The 22,711-nt window shown below is 37.1% G+C and overlaps 3 protein-coding genes and 1 long non-coding RNA gene across 9 annotated transcripts; 3 read left to right on the plus strand and 1 right to left on the minus strand.

The window, feature by feature from the left end:
- The first annotated feature begins 1,479 nt into the window (after positions 1-1,479).
- Positions 1,480-10,585, plus strand: ppan (peter pan homolog). The gene is made up of 13 exons (XM_046835411.1): positions 1,480-1,676; positions 2,384-2,554; positions 2,685-2,786; positions 3,978-4,028; positions 4,220-4,390; positions 4,588-4,664; positions 4,856-4,963; positions 5,926-6,049; positions 6,162-6,240; positions 6,326-6,455; positions 7,013-7,176; positions 7,746-8,178; positions 9,341-10,585. Exons 1-13 carry the CDS (start codon positions 1,662-1,664, stop codon positions 10,269-10,271), a joined length of 2,556 nt encoding a protein of 851 aa, XP_046691367.1. The 5' UTR covers positions 1,480-1,661; the 3' UTR covers positions 10,272-10,585.
- A 1,771-nt stretch (positions 10,586-12,356) lies between these two features.
- LOC124376102 (suppressor of SWI4 1 homolog) lies at positions 12,357-16,271 on the plus strand. 6 transcript variants are annotated; one of them, XM_046835020.1, is made up of 6 exons: positions 12,357-12,377; positions 14,307-14,430; positions 14,535-14,613; positions 14,700-14,829; positions 15,215-15,375; positions 16,139-16,271. In XM_046835020.1, the coding sequence occupies exons 2-6, from the start codon at positions 14,395-14,397 to the stop codon at positions 16,210-16,212; spliced, it is 480 nt and encodes a 159-aa protein (XP_046690976.1). In that variant the 5' UTR covers positions 12,357-12,377; positions 14,307-14,394; the 3' UTR covers positions 16,213-16,271. The 6 variants fall into 6 exon arrangements, with proteins under 6 accessions (XP_046690976.1, XP_046690977.1, XP_046690972.1 ...); XM_046835021.1 differs by having other exon boundaries at positions 15,755-16,220; XM_046835016.1 differs by having other exon boundaries at positions 15,215-16,223.
- On the minus strand, positions 14,837-17,176 carry LOC124376104. The gene is made up of 3 exons (XR_006923775.1): positions 17,104-17,176; positions 15,218-15,321; positions 14,837-14,946 (listed from the first exon to the last, which is right to left on the minus strand). It is a non-coding gene; the product is annotated as an uncharacterized LOC124376104 (long non-coding RNA).
- Positions 16,382-18,127, plus strand: LOC124376101 (P2Y purinoceptor 11-like). Its single transcript, XM_046835015.1, has 2 exons — positions 16,382-16,862; positions 17,049-18,127. Exon 2 carries the CDS (start codon positions 17,059-17,061, stop codon positions 17,986-17,988), a length of 930 nt encoding a protein of 309 aa, XP_046690971.1. The 5' UTR covers positions 16,382-16,862; positions 17,049-17,058; the 3' UTR covers positions 17,989-18,127.
- Positions 18,128-22,711: the final 4,584 nt, after the last annotated feature.

A 22,711-nucleotide genomic window follows, 5' to 3' on the forward strand; every position in this document is an offset into this window, starting at 1 on the left:
TTATATTTATGCTACAACTACTGTCGAAATCCATATTACGGCAAGAAACACTTATTTTTGTAAATAAAAAAGACAGAGCATTATTACTTTAAGAAATGAAGGTCAGTCTGTCAGAAAAAGAACTTTAAATGTAGGTGCAGTCTCACAAACCATCAAACACTATGATGTAACAGTTTCCCACGATAACTATCCTAGGAAACAAAGACCAAGAGCTACTTCTGCTGCAGAGGATAAGATTATTTTAATTACAGGCCTCTAAAAGCACTTTATACAGCACCTCAGCTTAGAGCCCACGTAAATGCTTCTTGAAGTTTAAGTGGCAGATGTATTTTAACACACACTTTTAAAAGGAGATTACGTGAGCCTTCATTGTCAAATTGCAGTAAATAAACCATTACTTTGGAAGAACAATAAGCAGAAGAGACTTGCATTGGCACAAACACCAGTTAAAAGACATTAGATCATTAGATACCTCTAGGTTATTTAAGAGCTATTTGTTAAAGAAGGAGAGTGATGGAGTGCTGCATTAGATCAAACAATCTATATCTAGTTGAGATGGTTTGAGATGAGTTGGACAGGAGAACAAAGGAAAAGCAGCCAACTAAAACTTAACACCTATGAGGAAATCCAAAATGATTGAAAAACCATTCCAGGTGACTACCCCATGAGAATAACTAATTTGCATAAAGCTTTCAAGCAAAAGGTGGCTATAATAAAGACTAGAAAATATAAAACATATTGTGGGTTATTTAATGCTCTTCTTCATCTGTCTCCATACCCCCCTATCCTCTACATCTGCATCTTTCAAACCAAATTATGGGTTATTGAATATATATTTAATTAATATACAACATGGTAGTGTACATATATAGATATAGATACAAATTGTACAATACTATTTTAGTTACTTGAAAAAAACTTAATGGTTTTTTTAAATATTTGTATTTATTTATTCAGAAAAATGTCAGATGTTTTACTTACTGTTTCTTGTTTTAATGCATTAATACCAGAATAAAAGAAAACATACAGTGGTTAATATACAGTACTGTATACAGACATGTGTATGTACGCATATGTAAATATGTAAATATATTATAAACTCTTAAATGTCAAATTGTACTTTTTTTTTTAACTTTTAATCTTTTTGGTCTCATCAATGACTTACAGTGCATTTTTTTTATTTGGTTATGTTGCAGCTTGGTATATTAGAGGAGCTGTTCTCCTCTTGGACACCTGGTGGCGATAAGAACAACAAGCAGTGATCATTTCTTCTTCACCTTGCACGCATGCGTACTACACTTGCATGTCAAAGCATGGTCGTTTACGTTGTTTATCCAACCCGTATTCCTAAATATTTCCGCCCACTTTGTAATGGCGTCTCTACTAACCAATCAAACAACTGGATTGTATATTAGGACCAATAGTAATGAATAAGGAGGTGCAATATTACCCAATCGTAGACTAGAAGGTGGGGCTTGTCAGAATATGGGTGGGGAGACATGCTTTGGTGTGCAGCGTGGCTTCCGAAGTGTGTTCGGCTGAAATACTCCTGATCTCTCGCCATGAAAATCCGGTTTATTATCAAATAGGAATCCACGTTTATAGTCTGTTTTTCTTTCATTTAACGGGTATTATTATTATTTAATTTATAAGATAAGAGAATGGGGAAAAGCAAGGTAAGAGCAGCTTATTCATTGACATTACACTCCTAGCTGAGTAAAGCTAAGTGCTAACTGATTAGCTTTTCTTCAGGCTTTAAAGTTTATAAATTAACTTGGCGAGAGATTTTTATTGTATATTTTTAACTCGATATGTTTATTCGAAAAGATGGACATGTTTAGAAAAGTCGTATTAAGTTCCAAAGGCAGTTTAATGGCATATTTACAGTTTTATTATATTTTATTATGTTATGTTTAAATGTGTATATAATCTAATTTAAAATTAGGGAATGGATGTGGTAAATATATATAATAAAATAGCAGACTAAACATTTAATTGTTTATTGTTAAATATTACTACAGTGAATATTAAATATTACAGATAATATATAGATGAATAAACACATTTTTATAATATCATAATATATCTGAGTGTGTGTGATATATATATATATATATATATATATATATATATATATATATAATTAGCTTGTGATTATAGCTAATAGATTTCAGCTTATATTAGTTTGTCTGCACAAAGATCTATTTTACAGGCGAACTAATGGACTTAATCTTATAAATAATATAAGTAATAATCCATTTTTATTAAATATTATTAGAGCTTGCTGAATTTTATTTGTTCTTCAGTTATGACTTTATTTCTGTCTTTGTTTGTTCGATATATCAGTCTGATATTTTTTTTATGAATTTTTTCCACCCCATAGACAAAAAACCAGAAGAAGGCACGTGTCGCCGCGAATCACGTGGCCGAGGAGACGTACGGAAGCGTGCCGCACTCTTTCGTCTTTCATCGTGGCCAGATCGGGAAGAACGTGGAAGAGCTAATGATGGACATGCGGCGCGTCATGGAGCCGTACACGGCACAGTCCCTGAAGGTGTTTGCTACGAATCGTTCACGTGTTTAGTGACAAGTATTGTTTTTTTGGCTGCTACACTGATGGACATTGAAATGTTCATTCTGTCTGGTATGGAAGTGCTGTAAGTATTCTGTGTGTTTTTGTCCAGGTTCGAAAAAAAAACGTCTTAAAAGATTTCGTGACCGCGGCAGGACCGCTGGGAGTCACGCACTTCCTCGTCTTCACCAAAACCGAGAACAGTGTTAACTTGGTAAGTCACAACACAGATTATAACAAGTATATTATCATTTAAAAGTGAGAAGAAATACACAAGGACACAAATATTATTATATTATACATTATTATATTATGATTATATATTGGCACTATATTTTTACTATTCCGCAGGTTGCATCACAGTATTCGATCTCTCAAGAGTAAATTGTATTTGATGTTTGAAGGATAAAATATATTAGACAGGGGGAAATACAGTGAAACCTGTAAACTCTTATTCTGCTTGCTGAAGCAACTAATCGACTCTCTTTTTAACAACGTGATTCGGGTGTGTTCAGACGGGTATAGACTAAAAACACTGTTATGCAAAATGCAAACTCGGACAACATTTAACACATGCAGGCTGCATTTGCATGCATTCAGCTTAACAGTTGTGATCACACAGAGATGATTCCAAATTATAAATTGTATTTTACAAGACTGGTCTTCTTTATTAGGGTCATGGTGTAGAAACATTTCCCCCCTTTTTTTGTTTGTTTGTGTTTTTACAGCATATTAAGCAACATTTTGTTCGGAATAAATAAATTTGCCCCAGTGCTCGAATCTGAAATGCTAAAATAAGGGAAGTGGTAGCTCAGCGTTTAAGACGTTGGTGTTCTGATTAGAAGGTTGTGAGTTTAAATCCCAGCACCAACAAGCTGCTACTGTTGGATCCTTGAGCAGGGCATTTAACCCTCAACTGCTCAGTGGTAATTCACTCTGCTGAATGCAATAAATGTAAATTCTAATTAATCTATATTCTGATGTAAACAGCATCTGAATGCATGTAGAGAGTTTAATGCAGAGATGCCCAAACATTTTTCCTATAAACAACCAAAAATCAAACTTCATTGTGGGTCGAAAGCAAATGAGCATTTTACCAATCATAATCATTAATCATAATATTTATATAAATAACTAGATTAAAAAAAGGGCCCTTTTGTATTTCTCTCCAAGTTTTCCAGATGGGCCTAGTTCAAATTCACTCCTCCACTCGTTTCTATTTCTATTTCTATATTCTATATATATATATATATATATATATATATATATATTGTGTGTGTATATAATTATTATAAATTTTTTTTAATTATTATTTATTTTTATTATTTTTTTAATACCCACTTTCTTTGCCTTATTTTGTGCATCTCTGGTTTAATGACTTGAATTGTTTTGAATCCCCTTTCAGAGACTGGCACGACTTCCTAAAGGCCCCACTGTCCATTTCCAGGTCACGAAGGTACGCATGCTCTGTTGCTATTCAGATTTTCTTTGAACAAGGTACAAATGATGAAAGTTTAGTATGCTGACTGCAAAGTGATTTGTTTTAAAGTAAACGCACTGATGTACCTGCTGATTAAGTGCTCCGTTTGACCATAAATGTTGTGCCGATTTTTAAATAATGCATGTGTTGTGGTTTCTCTCTTTCAGTACACTCTCATTAAGGATGTCATTTCATCTTTAAAGAGGCACAGGATGCATGAACAGCAGTTCACCCATCATCCACTGCTGGTGCTGAATAATTTTGGAATGGAAGGCATGCATATCAAACTGATGGCTACCATGTTTCAGAACATGTTCCCTTCTATCAACGTGCACAAGGTATAAAATCAGGGGTTTGTGTGTCAAAAAAATAAATAAAAAAAACATGATGAACGTATAGTCTCCTGAGGTTTCTTATGATTTGACCTGGACTCTGATCTCCTTTCTCAGCTATCACATCGTCTTTCTTACCTGTTCTTAATTAAATATTCTCATTTTCATCTATCTCTCTCTTTCTTTGGTTATTTTACTTTAAGGTCAACCTGAACAACATTAAGAGGTGTGTGTTGGTGAGCTACGATCCTGCATCTCAAGAAATAGAGTTTCGCCATTAGTAAGTAACATTGTCTGTGTACAGCTTTGGCATGTAGATGGTGCACATGATGAAAACTTGAATGATGATCCTGTGATTCTTTTCAAAGTAAACGCACTGATGCACTCGCATAAATTGTCAGTGGAGGTCAGTTACACCTACACACTTTCCCCACTAACACGGTTTTGTTTTTTCCCGCTTGTGCCGAGCAGCAGTCTGAAGGTGGTCCCTGTGGGCATGAGCAAGGGTGTAAAGAAGCTCTTGCAGGAGAAGTTCCCTAACATGAGCAAACTGGAGGACATCAGCGACCTGCTTCTGAAGTGAGTCGAGTGAAATGAGGATTTTAGAGCAGGTAGTTGCAGTTCTCTTTATAGGCACCAGGGGGCTCTTATTTATATTTGGGTTGAAATGCCTTTTTCGTCTGGTTAATGATATAAAATGGCATTTAAAAAATTTTAACAAATAAATATAAATGCATGCTATATTTTACTAGAATATAATTGCTGAGAAATAATACAAAGTAGATTTTACAATCAAAATACAAATGTGACTTTACAAGTGCTCACCAAGAAACTAGCATGGTCGGGTACAAGAGGGACAGTGTCATTTGAGTTAATGTTTTTGTGTTCATAATTAATCTTTCATTTTATCTTTATTTCTGATGGTAAATATATACCTAAAACTCAGGCTAAGCTAGTTGTTTAATAATAATTATTAGCTAGGACTGGTAAGAGTGTTGGAATGCTTGCAATGTGTCACATAACTTGGCAAACCAGTGTATGCATAGCTTCTGTTTGCAGTATTTAGGGTCTCGGGATAAGGGCTGCAAAGCATTGATGTTTTTAATTCAAAGGCAAATGCAGTTTAAGCAGAAAGCGCAGGGGGAGGAGCTTGTAGGACTTGCCAATATGTTTTCTTGGTTTAATTGTAGATGCAGTTCACTTCACAGGCAGCAGAGGGCAGTAAATATTACAAATTGCCTTGAAGCATGATAAAACATGCTATCGGAATGGTAACACTGGCTCCCATTGCTGTGTATTAAAGGACATGATATATTATTGATTTGTCTCCTTAAAAAAAGGGAATTAATTTATAATTGTCTCGCTCAATGCAATGCAGATGATGACACTTTAAATTACACTGTTTCTCAGTGATCTTTCAAAGTAAACGCTCTGATGCATTGTTTTGGGGGGGGGAACCCCGAAAACTTCTGTTTTCTTTTTTTTTTGAAGAAGAAGAAAATGTATTTTAATATTGATATATATTTTTTAACCTCTCTAAGGGGTGTAAACCTTTCAGAAAGCGAAGCAGAGCAAGATGGCGAACACAACATCACTGAGCTTCCTCAGGTCTACTCAGGTCGTGGGAACATGAGGGCACAGCAGAGCGCTGTCCGCCTTACTGAGGTGAGGAAGAGGAGGGTCGATTAGTCTAAGTGCAATTTTTACTCTATAATATGCAGGACATGTTGAATCTTTTTTTTTTTTTTTTTTTTTATAAATGTGTTTGTTTTTTCAGATTGGTCCCAGAATGACCCTGCAGCTGGTGAAGATTGTTGAAGGCATGGGAGAGGGGAACGTGCTTTATCATTCGATCAGTGAGTCCCCCTTTAATACATTCTGGTGTACACACGGTCTGTGGTACTTAAGTACAGTGTCATTTATATTTTTTGTTCTTTGTAGTGACAAAGAGTGAGGAGGAGATTCGGGAGATCCTGAAGAGGAAGGAGGCTCGTCTGCAGGAGAAAGCAGAACGCAGAAGGATGCAGGAGCAAAACATTGCCTTTAAGGATGAGAAACGAGAAGAGAACAAGTAAACACTCGGTTTCACACAGTTTTATTTTTATTTTTAGATGCTGACCCCTGAAATTTGGCGTGACTGGGTGTCTTGGACCTTGTTTGTGTCCTGCATGATACTGCAAACCTAGGGATAAACGTATAGAGACAGATTTAGAGATTTATATTCCTAATCTATTTACCCATGTAACACAGCTTTGGAAAATGTCCATTGTTTAAAGGCTGTAGAAATCAAATGTAATTGAATTGCGCAATACGGTGAGTGTCCACTAGGGGACACTCATTCTACATTTTACTGTTCTTCATTCTAAATCAGAACATGATATAAAATTAAGCTGAGCAAAAATCAAACTTACAATTTTCTACATTGCAACCACACTTTTGAGCTATTTGGTCATTCTGTTGTTAATTGTGTGGATGCACAGTAGCCAGAGAGGGAACGATGTTTAAAAACCAATGCAGCATTTCCATTCATTTCTAATTATTAACCACCTGATCCACTACATATTTAGTTCTTGTTTCAGTGTTTGGTTTTGTGGTGACATCATTAATAAGCTTTTTGTGTGTGCACAGAAAAAAAAGTCTGGAGGGCATGAAGAGGAAATGGCAGAAGGAAGGAGTTGCATCTGATGACAGTGAAGTCGAGGATCCTGGGATGCAGGAGGACCAGCCTGCTGAGGAGTCTGAAGACGAGGCCGAGTATTACAGACAGGCCGTCGGGGAGGAACCCGACGAAGGTATCACTCCTGCACACTCTTTTTATTCACATAACACATATACACACTTCTGGACTTTTTGTAAAGGTATCACTAAATACAAGCAACTTTTAGTTTTGGTCCATTCACTTCCCCATTCCCTGCACATACACTCTATTGTTAAAAATTATAAATTTAACCTTTCTATCTATATAAATGCAAAAAAGGCAGTCAGTTGCTTTGCAGTAATAATTGCTGATTAGCAATTTGACTATAAAAATGATATTGCTATACATCAATTTTTTTTCAGACATCAGTATTTATTTTTTATTTTTTTTAGAACTGCATGCTTATTGGAAGTAGCTGAGTAAATGTTACAGCTTGTATGGTTTAAAAACAAACTTATGGTGTAGGTTTTCATTCCAACCAATTAGAATCGACGCCTGATGCGCTATTTAAAGTCCGTCACCTCTTTATACAGGTGGTATCCTGCTCGATTGGCCCTTTGTAGATAAGATTAGACACACATTTTCTGAGAAATAGAATCACATGCTTGTGACCTGTGTAAGTTGTACAGCCTGCCATCTGATTGTTTTAATATATTTTTTCAGACATGTTCCCTTCTTCAAAGAGAAAACACGGCCCAGGCAAATCATCAATGCCCTTTAAAAAAAGGAAACTGTCCACAGACAAAGCGTCTGGTGATAAAAAATCAAGATTTAAACCTCCGGGCAAAACTTCTTTTGGTGCAAAGAACTTTTCTGGCAGGAAGTTTGGTGGGAAGGAAACGGGTAAATTTGCAGCAGGAAACAAAGGATTTAGAGCGGGAAAAATGGCGGGGGTCAGCAGTCGTTTTGGGAAGAGCAAAGGAGGAAAGAGTTTTGGAGGAAATAAAGGGGAAAGGTTTGGGGGAAAGAAAAGTGGGGCACATGGTTCAAAGGGGAAAGGACAAAGACCAAAACCGGCTCTGGATTTAAAGCAGGCCAAAGAGGAGGACACGGAAAGAAGGACTTCAAGAAGAAGAAAGAGAAAAGGTAAAGATAAAACATAAACCAGGACCTAAACTTCAGGGACTGCATTAGCAGAACACGAGCTGGTGGTGGCGATGTTTCGAATGTAAACTGCTAATCTCCTAAAGCAGCCTGGAAAAGACTGTAAACTGTCTAAAGAGCAATTGTTTTGTAAAAATGTTCATATAAATGTATTACATTTACAGAAATAAATAATGTCTTTACTAAAAATTGTGATTTTTTTGCTGAGATGAAATTTTTGGTGTTGTAACAAACAGGAAAATAGGGGACAAAGTGACATGTGGACGTCACAGGAAATGTTCTGAGAATATCAGCTTTTTGTACAGAATCTGAAAATTTGGATTTACGGTTAGGAAACATTGAAGCTGATGGAGAGAATTCAGTGATTTATTATTGTAAGGCAAAAAAAATTATACTTGACTGCATGTAAATGGGACAAATGCAAAATTGGAAGGGTAAAATAGAATTTGTCCATGAAGCATAAATCAAATACTGCAAGAATGTAAAGGACATGGCAATGGTGGCTGGTAATTTTGTACAGTTATCATAAATTTATAGCGAGCGGGTATTTGAATTTCGTGAACCCACAATTTTTGTCGCATATATCTCGGTGATAGTTTGAGTGTCTGAAAATAGACAGAATTAAGATAGAGGAAGAGGTTCTCTTCCTGTTCTTTTTTTTTTTTTTGTACTTCTAAAAACAGGAAATAAGATTCTGGTGATGGACAAAAAATTTGTGGTATGAAAACGTAAAAAGGTTCAAAATTCTGCTGGCAAAGACATTTTGGAGAGAAGTAAAACAAGCTAAAGAGGATACCAAGTATACATCGAGAAGAATGAGTAAAAAGGATAAAGGATTGTATTAATCGAGCATTTACACTCAGCAAGGACTGCATTAGTTCAAACAGGAAACCTCTTGGTCAGATTCAATGTGATTAGGTGGAAACATAAGAAGAAACTGAATAGACTGCAGGTGAGTGTTGGGATAATTCTGATATTTTGTAAATATATTAAAAGTTGGTTCATTGTGCTACATGGGAAATGTTATTAGATACAAGTAGAACAACATCTGAATGTTTAAAATAAAATTTATGATGAATTATCTTTTGGGTTGTGATTTATTGATAAACACCAGATGTGTGCAATATTGTTCCTTTCTTTGCTGTATTTAATAGGCTCGGTCAAATGAATGAAATCAGAAGCATGTGTAACAGTACATTTAAAACCAACCTGTTACCTTCCATCTACGGTGTGGAGATGTGTGTGGCACTGATGGGGAACATCCTGGCTCTGTGGCTGCTGGTGACTAAAGAGAGGAGGAACTGGCACACTGGAGTGGTGTTCTCCTGCAACCTGGTCATCAGTGACATCTTTTACGCCCTCAGTCTGCCACTTCTTATCGTCTACTATTCTAGAGGATGTAAATGGGGATTTGGTAATGCTGTCTGCAAAATAGAGCGTTTTCTCTTCACCTGTAACCTTTACGTCAGCATTTACTTTATCACGTGCATCAGTGTTATTCGATACCTGGCCATTGTGCATCCCTTCTTCACACGCAACCGCATTCGTCCAAAACATGCCAAGATCATCAGCGTGTTTGTCTGGATTTTTGTGGCGAGCTTTTCATCTCCAATCCTCTATTATTCAGGTGTCAGTGGGGAAAGATGTTCTTTATTTGCAAATCAAAACAATACCAGCAACTCTTCTCTGGAAACAGGCCAGAAATCTAAAAAGGCTACCTACAGGGTGTTTATGGCTTTTATAGGCTGCTTAGTCCCTTTTGTAATTACTTTTGCTTCCTATTTTGGTGTTTTAAGAGTGGTTTTAAAAAATGAAACTATCACTTCATTAGAAAAGAAAAAAGTGGTTCTGATTGTGGGTTTAGCCTGCATCCTGTATGCAGTGTCTTTTATCCCTTATCACATTTTACAAATATTAAAGTTTAAAGTAAAAGAAAGTAAATCTAATTATATAAATGATGGATACCAAGTGTCAAAGGCATTAGCCTGTGTGAACATGTGCCTTCATCCCATCCTGTATATGGCTGTGTTTGACAGTATCAGGGCAGTGTGCTGCAGAAGGAGCCCAGATGTTTTAGACAGTTAAAGAATACTTTGTCAAAGTCCCTTGACTTGACCATACATAAAGATTGTAAGATTATATGAATTTGGTTATGTTGATTTTTGCATTTAGCATGCACATTAAAGGTTTGTATTAGCAATAAAATTTTGGTCTTACATGAACTAATTCAAATTGTAGATCATGTGATTAGATTGTCTCTTCTTCCCAGCAGAGCTGTTGTGGAGGTTGACTTTAATAACTGAACTCAACAAGTCAAGTCTAGTCAAGTTTATTTCTATAGCGTTTTTCACAACAGACATTGTCTCAGAGCAGCTTTACAGAATTTAACAGTTTAGGTGAATGGTGTGTATTTATTCCTGATGAGCAGCCATGGCGACTGTGGTAAGGAAAAACTCCCTTAGATGTTATAAGGAAGAAACTTTGAAAGGAACCAGACTCAAAAGGGGAACCCATCCTCATTTGGGTGACATCAAGGGTGTGATCATAAATCTTTAAACAATACAGAACACTGGAGAGTGAGAACTAACATAAGCACTGGAATATAAGATTATAAGTAATGTTCTTTCTACAGTCTTATACAGTCATCTGTGGTGATAAAACTAGGAGCTACTGAGCAACTCATAAAATAGCTTAACATTTGAAATCATCACAGATCCAACACCAGCTTCTCCATGCCAGAGCCTTTAAACACTCCAGGAGGTCCAATGTCAAAACTCCACATGAAGTGGATCCAATTGGCGCTGGTACGTCTCTAGATGGTTCGGGATGTTTGCGGCATCTACTTCTTTAAAGGTCCACAATCTTCATGAGGCTGGAGCAACCTCAGGATGCCTCGGGATGGGGAGAGAAAGAGAAGCAGTGGAGAGGAATTAGCGTAGCCCTAACCCTAACCCTGGAGCACAAGGTCATGATATGTGATATGTGTTATGTGAAGGACTCGCTAAAAAGATATAGTGCATATATTTAATCTGCACTTAAGATGGGTGAGTGTGTCTGAGACCCGAACACTGTCAGGAAGACTATTTCAAAGTTTAGAAGCTAAAAGTAAGAATTTTCTACCGCCTTTAGTGGACTTTGCTATTCTAGGAACTAATAGAAGTCCAAAGTTTTGAGATCCCAGGGAGCGTGACGGATTGTAGTGTGTTAGAAGTCTGGAGAGATACATGGGAGCCAAACCATTTAGTGTTTTATAAGTAAGAAGCAGTAGTTTGTAGTCGATTCGAAACTTAACAGGTAGCCAGTGTAGGGATGATAAGATTGGGGTGATATTTTCTCGACCTAGTGAGAACTCTGGCTGCTGCATTATGGACTAACTGTAGCTTGTTTTTGAATGATGCAGGACAACCACCTAGTAATGGATTACAATAGTCTATTCTGGAGGTCATGAATGCATGGATGAGCTTCTCTGCATCAGATATAGATAACGTTTTTAGCTTAGAAATATTTCTAAGAACATAACAAAAACTAAAATTCTGATATAAAATGTGTATTCTTCAGTTATTTTAGCTTGAACTTAACTACTGTAATTAGAGATGCATATCAAACTGATGGCTACCATGTTTCAGAATATGTTTTCCTCCATCAACGTGCACAAGGTATAAAATCAGGGGTTTGGTTTTAAAAAAAATATATAAATTAAAAAAAAAACATGATGAACGTATAGTCTCCTGAGGTTTCTTGTGATTTGACCTGGACTCTGATCTCCTTCCTCAGCTATCACATTGCCTTTCTTACCTGTTCTTGAATAAATATTTTCATTTTCATCTATCTCTCTCTTTTTTATTTTTCGGTTATTTTACCTTAATAAGGTCAACCTGAACAACATTAAGAGGTGTGTGTTGGTGAGCTACTATCCTGCATCTCAAGAAATAGAGTTTCGCCATTAGTAAGTAACATTGTCTCTGTACAGCCTTGGCATGTAGATGGTGCACATGATGTAAACTTTTATGAATGATGATCCTGTGATTCTTTTCAAAGTAAACACACTAATGCACTCGCATAAATTGTCAGTGGAAGTCAGTTAGACCTACACACTTTCCCCACTAACACTTTTTGGTTTTTCCCCCTTGAGCCGAGCAGCAGTCTGAAGGTGGTCCCGGTGGGCATGAGCATCAGCGACCTGCTTCTGAAGTGAGTCGAGTGAAATGAGGATTTTAAAGCAGGTAGTTGCAGTTCTCTTTATAGGCACCAGGGGGCTCTCTCTTATTTATATTTGGGTTGAAATGCCTTTTTCGTCTGGTTAATCATATAAAATGGCATTTAAGAAAATTTGAACAAAAAAGAATTATAAATGCACGCTATATTTTACTAGAATATAATTGCTGAGAAATAATACAAAGTAGAATTTACAGTAAAAATACAAATGTGACTTCTGTGAATCTACAAAGTGCTCACCAAGAAACTAGCATGGTCGGGTACAAGAGGGACAGTGTCATTTAAGTTAATTTTTTGTTTTTGTTTGTGTTCATAACTAATCTTACATTTTATCTTTATTTCGTAAATATGTAGTAAATATATACCTAAAACTCAGCTAAGCTAGTTGTTTAATAATAATTATTAGCGAGTGTTGGTATGCTTACAATGTGTCACATAACTTGGCAAACCAGTGTAGGAATAGCTTCTGTTTGCAGTATTTAGGGTCTCAGGATAAGGGCTGCAAAGCCTTGATGTTTTTAATTCAGGGGGAGGAGCTTGTAGGACTTGCCAATATGTTTATTGGTTTATTGTAGATGCAGTTCACTTCACAGGCAGCAGAGGGCAGTAAATATTACAAATTGCCTTAAAACACTCCATTGGTGAAGTCATATCCTCACATGGGTTTTCTTATCACTGCTATGCAGATGACAGTCAACTAATCTTTTCTTTCCCTCCATCAGATACCACAGCTTCCGCTCGGATATCAGCATGCTTGACAGACATATCTTCATGGATGAGTGCTCCCCAACTAAAACTCAACCCCAGCAAAACAGAACTGCTGGTCATCCTAGGTGATTAATCTCCAGGTCAAGATCTCCAAATAACACTTCATAACTCTCTGCTCTCCCCATTCAGCCACTGCTCGTAATCTTGGGATAACTATAGACAATGAACTGTCCTTCTTCCCACATGTCGCTAATGTTGCAGGTTCTTGTCGATTTCTTCTCTATAACATCCTAAGGATTCGACAATTTCTGTCCATACAGGCTGCCCAGGTGCTTGTTCAGTCTCTTGTCATTTCAAGACTTGATTACTGCAACTCTCTGCTGGCGGGTCTTCCCCTGAACGCTATTCGTCCACTGCAAAAGATTCAAAATGCAGCTGCACGACTTGTGTTCAATCAGCCCAATTTCTCCCACACCACCCCACTGCTGCGCTCCCTTCACTGGCTTCCAGTAGCTGCACGTATCAGATTCAAAACACTGATGCTTGCCTACAAGGCCAAAAATGGACCAGCACCATCTTACCTCAGTGACCTCATCACATCTCGCACTGCACCATGCTGTCTGAGATCCTCCAGCACTGTTCGACTGGTACCACCTTCTCTTAGAATGAGAGGTAAGTACACTTCAAGGCTCTTCTCTGTTCTGGCACCGAGGTGGTGGAATGAACTTCCCCTAGATGTCCGTACAGCAGAGTCCCTGACTATCTTCAAGCGACGACTGAAGACCTACCTCTTCCTGAAATACTTAAATTAGCACTTTCCAAGTCTGCTTTGCAGAATTCAAGAGTTATATTTATATTAAGTTCGTAATCTTGCATACCAATGTAGATTTATTCATTGCTAGAGACTCAAAGCACTTTTGTTCGTCGCTCTGAATAAGGGCGTCTGCTAAATGCTGCAAATGTAAATGTAATGTAACACACGCCTATTGATGTGCCTTAAAGGACATGATATATTATTGAGTTGTCTCCTGAATACAAAGGATTATGATTTATAATTCACGGCTGTAATTTACACTGTTTCTCAGTGATCTTTCAAAGTAAACGCTCTGATGCATTGGTTTTGGGAAAAAAAATAAAAAACTTCTGTTTTCTTTAGAAAATGTATTTTAATATTGATATATATTTTTCCTCTCTAAGGGGTGTAAACCTTTCAGAAAGCGAAGCAGAGTAAGATGGCGAACACAACATCACTGAGCTGCCTCAGGTCTACTCAGGTCGTGGGAACATGAGGGCACAGCAGAGCGCTGTCTGCCTTACTGAGGTGAGGAAGAGGAGGGTCGATTAGTCTGATAAGTGCAATTTTTACTCTATAATATGCAGGACATGTTGAATCTTTTAATTTTATTAATTTTACATTTTTTTCAGATTGGTCCCAGAATGACCCTGCAGCTGGTGAAGATAGTTGAAGGCATGGGAGAGGGGAACGTGCTTTATCATTCGATCAGTGAGTCCCCCTTTAATACATTCTGGTGTACACACGGTCTGTGGTACTTAAGTATAGTGTCATTTATATTTTTTTGTTCTTTGTAGTGACGAAGAGCGAGGAGGAGATTCGGGAGATCCTGAAGAGGAAGGAGGCTCGTCTGCAGGAGAAAGCAGAACGCAGAAGGATGCAGGAGCAAAACATAGCCTTTAAGGATGAAAAACGAGAAGAGAACAAGTAAACACTCGGTTTCACACAGTTTTATTTTTATTTTTAGATGCTGACCCCTGAAATTTGGTGTGGCTGGTTGTCTTGGACCTTGTTTGTGTCCTGCATGATACTGCAAAAACAAACCTAGGGATAAACGTATAGAGACAGATTTAGAGATTTATATTCCTAATCTATTTACCCATGTAACACAGCTTTGGAAAAATGTCCATTGCTTTAAGTCTATAGAAATAAAATTTAATTGAATGTGTCCACCAGGGGGCAGAGTTTTGCATCCCAAATCAGAACATACTATAAAATGAAGCTGAGCAAAAATCAAACATACAATTTTCTACATTGCAACCACACTTTTGAGCTATTTGATCATTCTGTTGTTAATTGTGTGAATGCACAGTACCCTGAAGGGCATGAAGAGGAAATGGCAGAAGGAAGAAGCTGCATCTGATGACAGTGAAGTCGAGGATACTGGGATGCAGGAGGACCAGCCTGAGGCTGAGGAGTCTGAAGACGAGGCAGAGTATTACAGGCAGGCCGTCTGGGAGGAACCCGATGAAGGTATCACTCATACACACTCCCTTTTTAATCACGTTGCATCCATTTCTAAATTTTCTATACACATTTCTGGACATTTTGTAGATTTTTATAAAGGTATCACTAGATACAAGCAACTTTAATTTTGGTCCATACACTTCCCCATTCCCTGCACATACATACACTCTGATGTTGTTAAAAATAATAAATTTAACATTTCTTTCTACGTAAATGCAAAAAGGTCAGTCAGTTGCTTTGCAGTAATAAATGCTGATGGGCAATTTGACTATAATATTGATGTTGCTATACAATTTTTTGCATGCTAATTGGAAGTAGCTGAGTAAATGTTACAGCTCGTATGGTTAAAAAAAACTTAGTACCAATATATTTCTTCCTTTTACAGAATTTCAGATGTATTTTACTACTGCATTATTGCCTTTCCATAGCAAACCTATTGTGTTTAAGTCATTATGAAAGAATTGGTATTGTTGTGTCCTGCAAGTAGTGTATAAGGAATGTGTGTGTCTATGTTTGTGTAGATTAAACATAGTCATAGGCTTTATGACAAGTGGCCCATCTAATCTATAAAGGGCTGCTTTCATTCCAACCAATTAGAATCGACGCCTGATGTGCTATTTAAAGACCGTCACCTCTTTAGTCAGGTGAAATTCTGCTCAGTTGGCCCTTTTATAGATAAGACAGGACACACATTTTTTGGAGAAATAGCATCACAAGCTTGTGACACTTGTACGGCCTGCCATCTGATTGTTTTAATATATTTTTTCAGACATGTTCCCTTCTTTAAAGAGGAAACATGGCCCAGACACGTCTTTCTTTGCCAGGGAGATACATCTTTTATAGAATTAATAAAAGATTATACTGTCTGTTTGGCGGACGAACAGACCAAATAAGTGTAACGTTAATTCCATTACCGTCAATTCAACTTAATTTAAATATTTAGGAGTAACTATAAAACGTTATAATTACTTATAAATATTTCCTTTTTTTGCGATCTAAATTCGTTACAAATGTAAAGGATTTGGAAATGGTGGCTGTTAATTTTGTACATTTTATTATAGATGTATTATAGATTTATATTTATATATAAATGTTGTGTAACCACAATTTTTGTCGCATATATCTGGGTGATAGTTTGCGTATCTGAAAATACACAGAACTAAGATCAAGGAAGAGGTTCTCTTCCTGTTTTCTTTCTTGTTTTTTTTTTTTAACTACCCTTAAAAAGAGACTACTGGTGATAGACAAAAAACTCTGTTAAGAAAACGGGAAACAGGGTTCAAAAATCTGCTGGCAAAGACACGTTGGAGAGAAGTAAAACAAGCTAAAGAGGATACCAATTATACATCGAGAAGAATGAGTAAAAAGGATGAAGGATTGTAAGAATCGAGCATTTACACTCAGCAAGGACTGCATTAGTTCAAACAAGAAACCTCTTGGTCAGATTCAATGTGATTAGTTGGACACATAAGAAGAAACTGAATAGACTGCAGGTGAGTGTTGGGATAATTCAGTATTTTAAGCAATTTTGATGTTTTGTACAAGTAGAAGATCTGGATGTTTAAGATTAAATTTATGATTATCTTTTGGGTTGTGACTTATTGATAAACACCAGATGTGTGCAATATTATTCCTTTCATTATTCTTATACATGTGCTTTTCTTTGCTGTATTTAATAGGCTCGGTCAAATGAATGAAATCAGAAGCATGTGTAACAGTAGATTTCAAACCAACCTGTTACCTTCCATCTACGGTGTGGAGATGTGTGTGGCGCTGATGGGGAACATCCTGGCTCTGTGGCTGCTGGTGACTAAAGAGAGGAGGAACTGGCACACGGGAGTGGTGTTCTCCTGCAACCTGGTCATCAGTGACATCTTTTACGCCCTCAGTCTTCCACTTCTTATCATCTACTATTCTAGAGAATTTAACTGGGAATTTGGTAATGCTGTCTGCAAAATAGAGCGTTTTCTCTTCACCTGTAACCTCTACGTCAGCATTTACTTTATCACATGCATCAGTGTTAATCGATACCTGGCCATCGTTCATCCCTTCTTCACACGCAACCATGTTCGTCCAAAACATGCCAAGATCATCAGCGTGTTTGTCTGGATTTTTGTGGCGAGCTTTTCATCTCCAATCCTCTATTATTCAGGTGTCAGTGGGAAAAGATGTTCTTTATTTGCACATCAAAACAATACCAGCAACTCTTCTCAATCAGACCAGAATTCTGAAAGGGCTACCTACAGGGTGTTTATGGCTTTAATAGGCTGTTTAGTCCCTTTTGTAATTACTTTTGCTTCCTATTTTGGTGTTTTAAGAGTGGTTTTAAAAAATGAAACTATCACTTCATTAGAGAAGAAAAAAGTGGCTCTGATTGTGGGTTTAGCCTGCATCCTGTATGCAGTGTCCTTTATCCCATATCACATTTTACAAATATGGCAGTTTAAAGTAAAAGAAGAAAGGAAAGGTAAATCTAATTGTTATGTTCATGATGGATACCAAATGTCAAAGGCATTAGCCTGTGTGAACATGTGCCTTCATCCCATCCTGTATATGGCTGTGTTTGACAGTATCAGGGCAGTGTGCTGCAGAAGGAGCCCAGATGTTTTAGACAGTTAAAGAATACTTTGTCAAAGTCCCTTGACTTGACCATGCATAAAGATTGCAAGATTATATGAACTTGGTTATGTTGATTTTTGCATTTAGCATGCACATTAAAGGTTTGCATGAGCAATAAAATTTTGATCGTGTAAATGTTTTAAGTCTCAAGTACTCTATTATTTATTGAAACAATGACATGTTTATTGTGAGAAACGTTTGCTCAGTGGCAAATGAACAAAATAGACTTTGCAAGAGTTTTTCGCAACCCTTTCCATTTGCATGCAAGTTAATGACTAATGGTATTGCAACTCATGGTTTATGTCGACATGAATGCTTATGGCTCGTGCTGATTCAAAGAACTGATGTTCATCTGTTTCTATATTCAAACATATTTCAGGCGTGTTTCCCTCTAAAAGAGGAAATATGACCAAGCAAGTAACCCCCACTTTTCAAGAAGAGGAAATGGTGTATGTCAAAAACCATTTATTTTTTATTTATTGTGTGAGAAAAGGTGAAGATAAAACACAAGCCAGGACCTACACATAAGCGACTTCACTAGCAGAACACAACCAGATCATGAGAATGTTGCCAGTTCAAATTCACATAAATGTTTCCTTTTTATTTACAATTTGCAATAGATAATGGAGTCTATTCAATTCCTGTGATTTTTGCAATGAGATGTTGTTGTGTTATACAAACCAATTCCAAAGAAATTGGGACTCTGTATAAATTGTGAATAAAAAAGGAATGCAATAATTTACACATCTCATAAACTTATATTTTATTCACAATAGAATATAGATAACATATCAAACGTTGAAAATGACACATTTTGAAGTCATTTTGAGGTCAATTGGCAACATGATTGGGTATAAAAAGAGCGTCTGAGTGTGGCAGTGTCTCTCAGAAGTCAAGATGGGCAGAGGATCACCATTTCCCCTAATGCTGCGGTGAAAAATAGTGGAGCAATATCAGAAAGGAGTTTCTCAGAGAAAAATTGCATAGAGTTTGAAGTTATCATCATCTACAGTGCATAATATCATCCAAAGATTCAGGATCTGGACCAATCTCCGTGCGTAAGGGTCAAGGTCGGAAAACCATACTGGATGCCCGTGATCTTCGGGCCCTTAGACGGCACTGAATCACATACAGGAATGCTACTGTAATAGAAATCACAACAGGAATACTTCCAGAAAACATTGTCGGTGAACACAATCCACCGTGCCATTCGCCACAGGTAAAAAAATAAGCCATATCTAAACATGATCCAGAAGCGCATGCGTTTTCTTTGGGCCAAGGCTCATTTAAAATGGACTGTGGCAAAGTGGAAAACTGTTCTGTGGTCAGACGAATTAAAATTTGAAGTTCTTTCTGGAAAACTGGGACGCCATGTCATCCGGACTAAAGAGAATAAGGACAACCCAAGTTGTCAGTTCAAAAGTCTGCATCTCTGATGGTATGGGTTTGCATGAGTGCGTGTGGCATGGGCAGATTACACATTTAGAAAAGCACCGTCAATGCTGAAAGGTATATCCAAGTTCTAGAACAACATATACTTCCATTCAGATGTCGTCTCTTTCAGGGAAGACCTTGCATTTTCCAATATGACAATGCCAGACCACAAACTGCATCAATTACAACATCATGGCTGCGTAGAAGAAGGATCCAGGTACTGAAATGGCCAGCCTGCAGTCCAGATCTTTTACCCATAGAAAACATTTGACGCATCATAAAAAAGGAAAATGCGATGAAGAAGACCTAAGACAGTTGAGCAACTAGACGCCTGTATTAGACAAGAATGGGACAACATTCCTATTCCTAAACTTGAGTAACTTGTCTCCTCAGTTCCCAGACGTTTGCATGTGTCAAGTACAAACCCAAATCCAAAAAAGTTGGGACACTGTACTAATTGTGAATAAAAACAGAATGCAATGATGTGAAAGTTTCAAACTTCAATATTTTATTCAGAATACAACATAGATGACATATCAAATGTTTAAACTGAGAAAATGTATCATTTTAGGGGAAGAATAAGTTAATTTAAATTTCATGGCATCAACACATCTCAAAAAATTTGGGACAAGGCCATGTTTACCACTGGGTAAGGGGTTCTGCAAAGGAAATGATCAACTGTGGATATGTCATAGTAAAATAATTATATTTGACAAATATTGTTTATTTGTATAGAATACAAATAAAGTATCTGAAACTTTGGACAAATAGACATTGCTACTGGTAATTCAAATAGGCATTTCTACTGGTTATTCAGCAAGTCAATATATTATTAGAATGTGGTATTTTTAAGTAAAAAAAATCGGTCAGACAACTGTGTGTATACAACAACGTAACAATTCGTTAGTTGATGCTCGTGAAATGATGAGATGGACAACATTAGCCGATGCATAACCACTTTACTTGTTTTTATGAAGATAGATTAGCAGGGTTACAGTCTTTTCCGAAGTACAATACCCATAATGAATTTCACTCTGGACTTCAATACCAACTGATAGTAGCCTTAAAGAAACAGCTCTCATTTTCCCTCTAATGCAACAATTGTCTCAGCGTTCGTGTTAATAACACTGTCTTTAATATTCTATAATATAATATATAATAATATATAAATAATATAATATAATAAGATTCTCCTTCAAACAATAACTCTCCCTCCTCCCCTTCTCTGACGTCGTCTCCTGCAGCGAGTCTTCTCAAAGGAAAGTACCGGTAAAGATCTTTTCCTCTTTTGTATGTTTTTATGTGGTATAATTTTAATATAACATGTTAAAAGTAAATAATATTAGTGAATATTGGCTTTATTTTTATTTAAGTAATATTTTTGGTTGTCCAGAACGAATTACCGAAGTTTCTGTTCATTATTATGGGGAAATTTGTATCGGGATACGAACTTTTCAGGTTACGAATAAAGTACCGGAACGAATTAAATTCGTAACCCGAGGTGCCACTGTATAGACACATACATTCACATACATTATAGAATTCATGCAAAGGCACTTACATTTACATTTACATTTGCGGCATTTAGCAGACGCCCTTATCCAGAGCGATGTACAAAAAGTGCTTTGAGTCTCTAGCAATGAATAAATCTACACTGGTGCGCAAGATTACAAACTTAATATAAATATAACTCTTGAATTCCACAAAGCAAACTTGGAAAGTGTTTCAGGAAGAGGTAAGTCTTTAACCATCGCTTGAAGATAGCCAGGGACTCCGCTGTACGGACATCTAGGGGAAGTTCATTCCACCACCTCGGTGCCAGAACAGAGAAGGGCCTTGAAGTACACTTACCTCTTATTCTGAGGGAAGGTGGTACCAGTCGAGCAGTGCTGGAAGATCTCAGACAACGTAGAGCACTTATAGCTGTTCTGTAGGCTTATTACATCCCTTAATTAATTCTTTATTTTGATTAAGCAATTTTGATAAAATGAAAAGGAATGATTGAATTTTATTGCAGAAATAGAATAGAATAAGTAAATCTAAGTTTTTAACAGTAATTTTTAAAAGCAGTGTCCATTGTATGGTGCATGAATTTCAGGTTTTGGTTTAACTAGCAAAAACAGGAAACGAAAAGCCACTTTTGTTGCTGAAACTAGGGTTAGATATATTGATCTGATGTTCAGATACACATACACAGACCATCTGCACAAACTGCATGAACAAAGACTACTGGTGAGTGATCATTTACACAAATGTTTGTTTATTTGTTTTTTTATATATATACATATATATATATATATATATATATATATATATATATATATATATATATATATATATATATATAGTGAGGAAAATAAGTATTTGGACACCCTGCTATTTTGCAAGTTCTCCCACTTAGAAATCATGGAGGGGTCTGAAATTGTCATCGTAGGTGCATGTCCACTGTGAGAGACATAATCTAAAAAAAAATCCAGAAATCACAATGTATGATTTTTAACTATTTATTTGTAAGATACAGCTGCAAATAGGTATTTGAACACCTGAGAAAGTCAATGCTAATATTTGGTACAGTAGCCTTTGTTTGCAATTACAGAGGTCAAACGTTTCCTGTAGTTTTTCACCAGGTTTGCACACACTGCAGGAGGGATTTTGGCCCACTCCCCACACAGATCTTCTCTAGATCAGTCAGGTTTCTGGCCTGTCGCTGAGAAACACAGAGTTTGAGCTCCCTCAAAGATTCTCTATTGGGTTTAGGTCTGGAGACTGGCTAGGCCACGCCAGAACCTTGATATACTTCTTACAGAGCCACTCCTTGGTTATCCTGGCTGTGTGCTTGGTCATTGTCATGTTGGAAGACCCAGCCTCGACCCATCTTCAATGCTCTAACTGAGGGAAGGAGGTTGTTCCCAAAATCTGCAATACATGGCCCCGGTCATCCTCTCCTTAATACAGTGCAGTCGCCCTGTCCCATGTGCAGAAAAACACCCCAAAGCATGATGCTACCACCCCATGCTTCACAGTAGGGATGGTGTTCTTGGGATGGTACTCATCATTCTTCTTCCTCCAAACAAGTTTAGTGGAATTATGACCCAAAAGTTCTATTTTGGTCTCATCTGACCACATGACTTTCTTCCATGACTCCTCTGGATCATCCAAATGGTCATTGGCAAACTTAAGACGTGCCTGGACATGTGCTGGTTTAAGCAGGGGAACCTTCCGTGCCATGCATGATTTCAAACCATGACGCCTTAGTGTATTACCAACAGTAACCTTGGAAACGGTGGTC

Source organism: Silurus meridionalis, chromosome 22 (assembly GCF_014805685.1).
Source record: "Silurus meridionalis isolate SWU-2019-XX chromosome 22, ASM1480568v1, whole genome shotgun sequence".
Classification (NCBI taxonomy): domain Eukaryota; kingdom Metazoa; phylum Chordata; class Actinopteri; order Siluriformes; family Siluridae; genus Silurus; species Silurus meridionalis.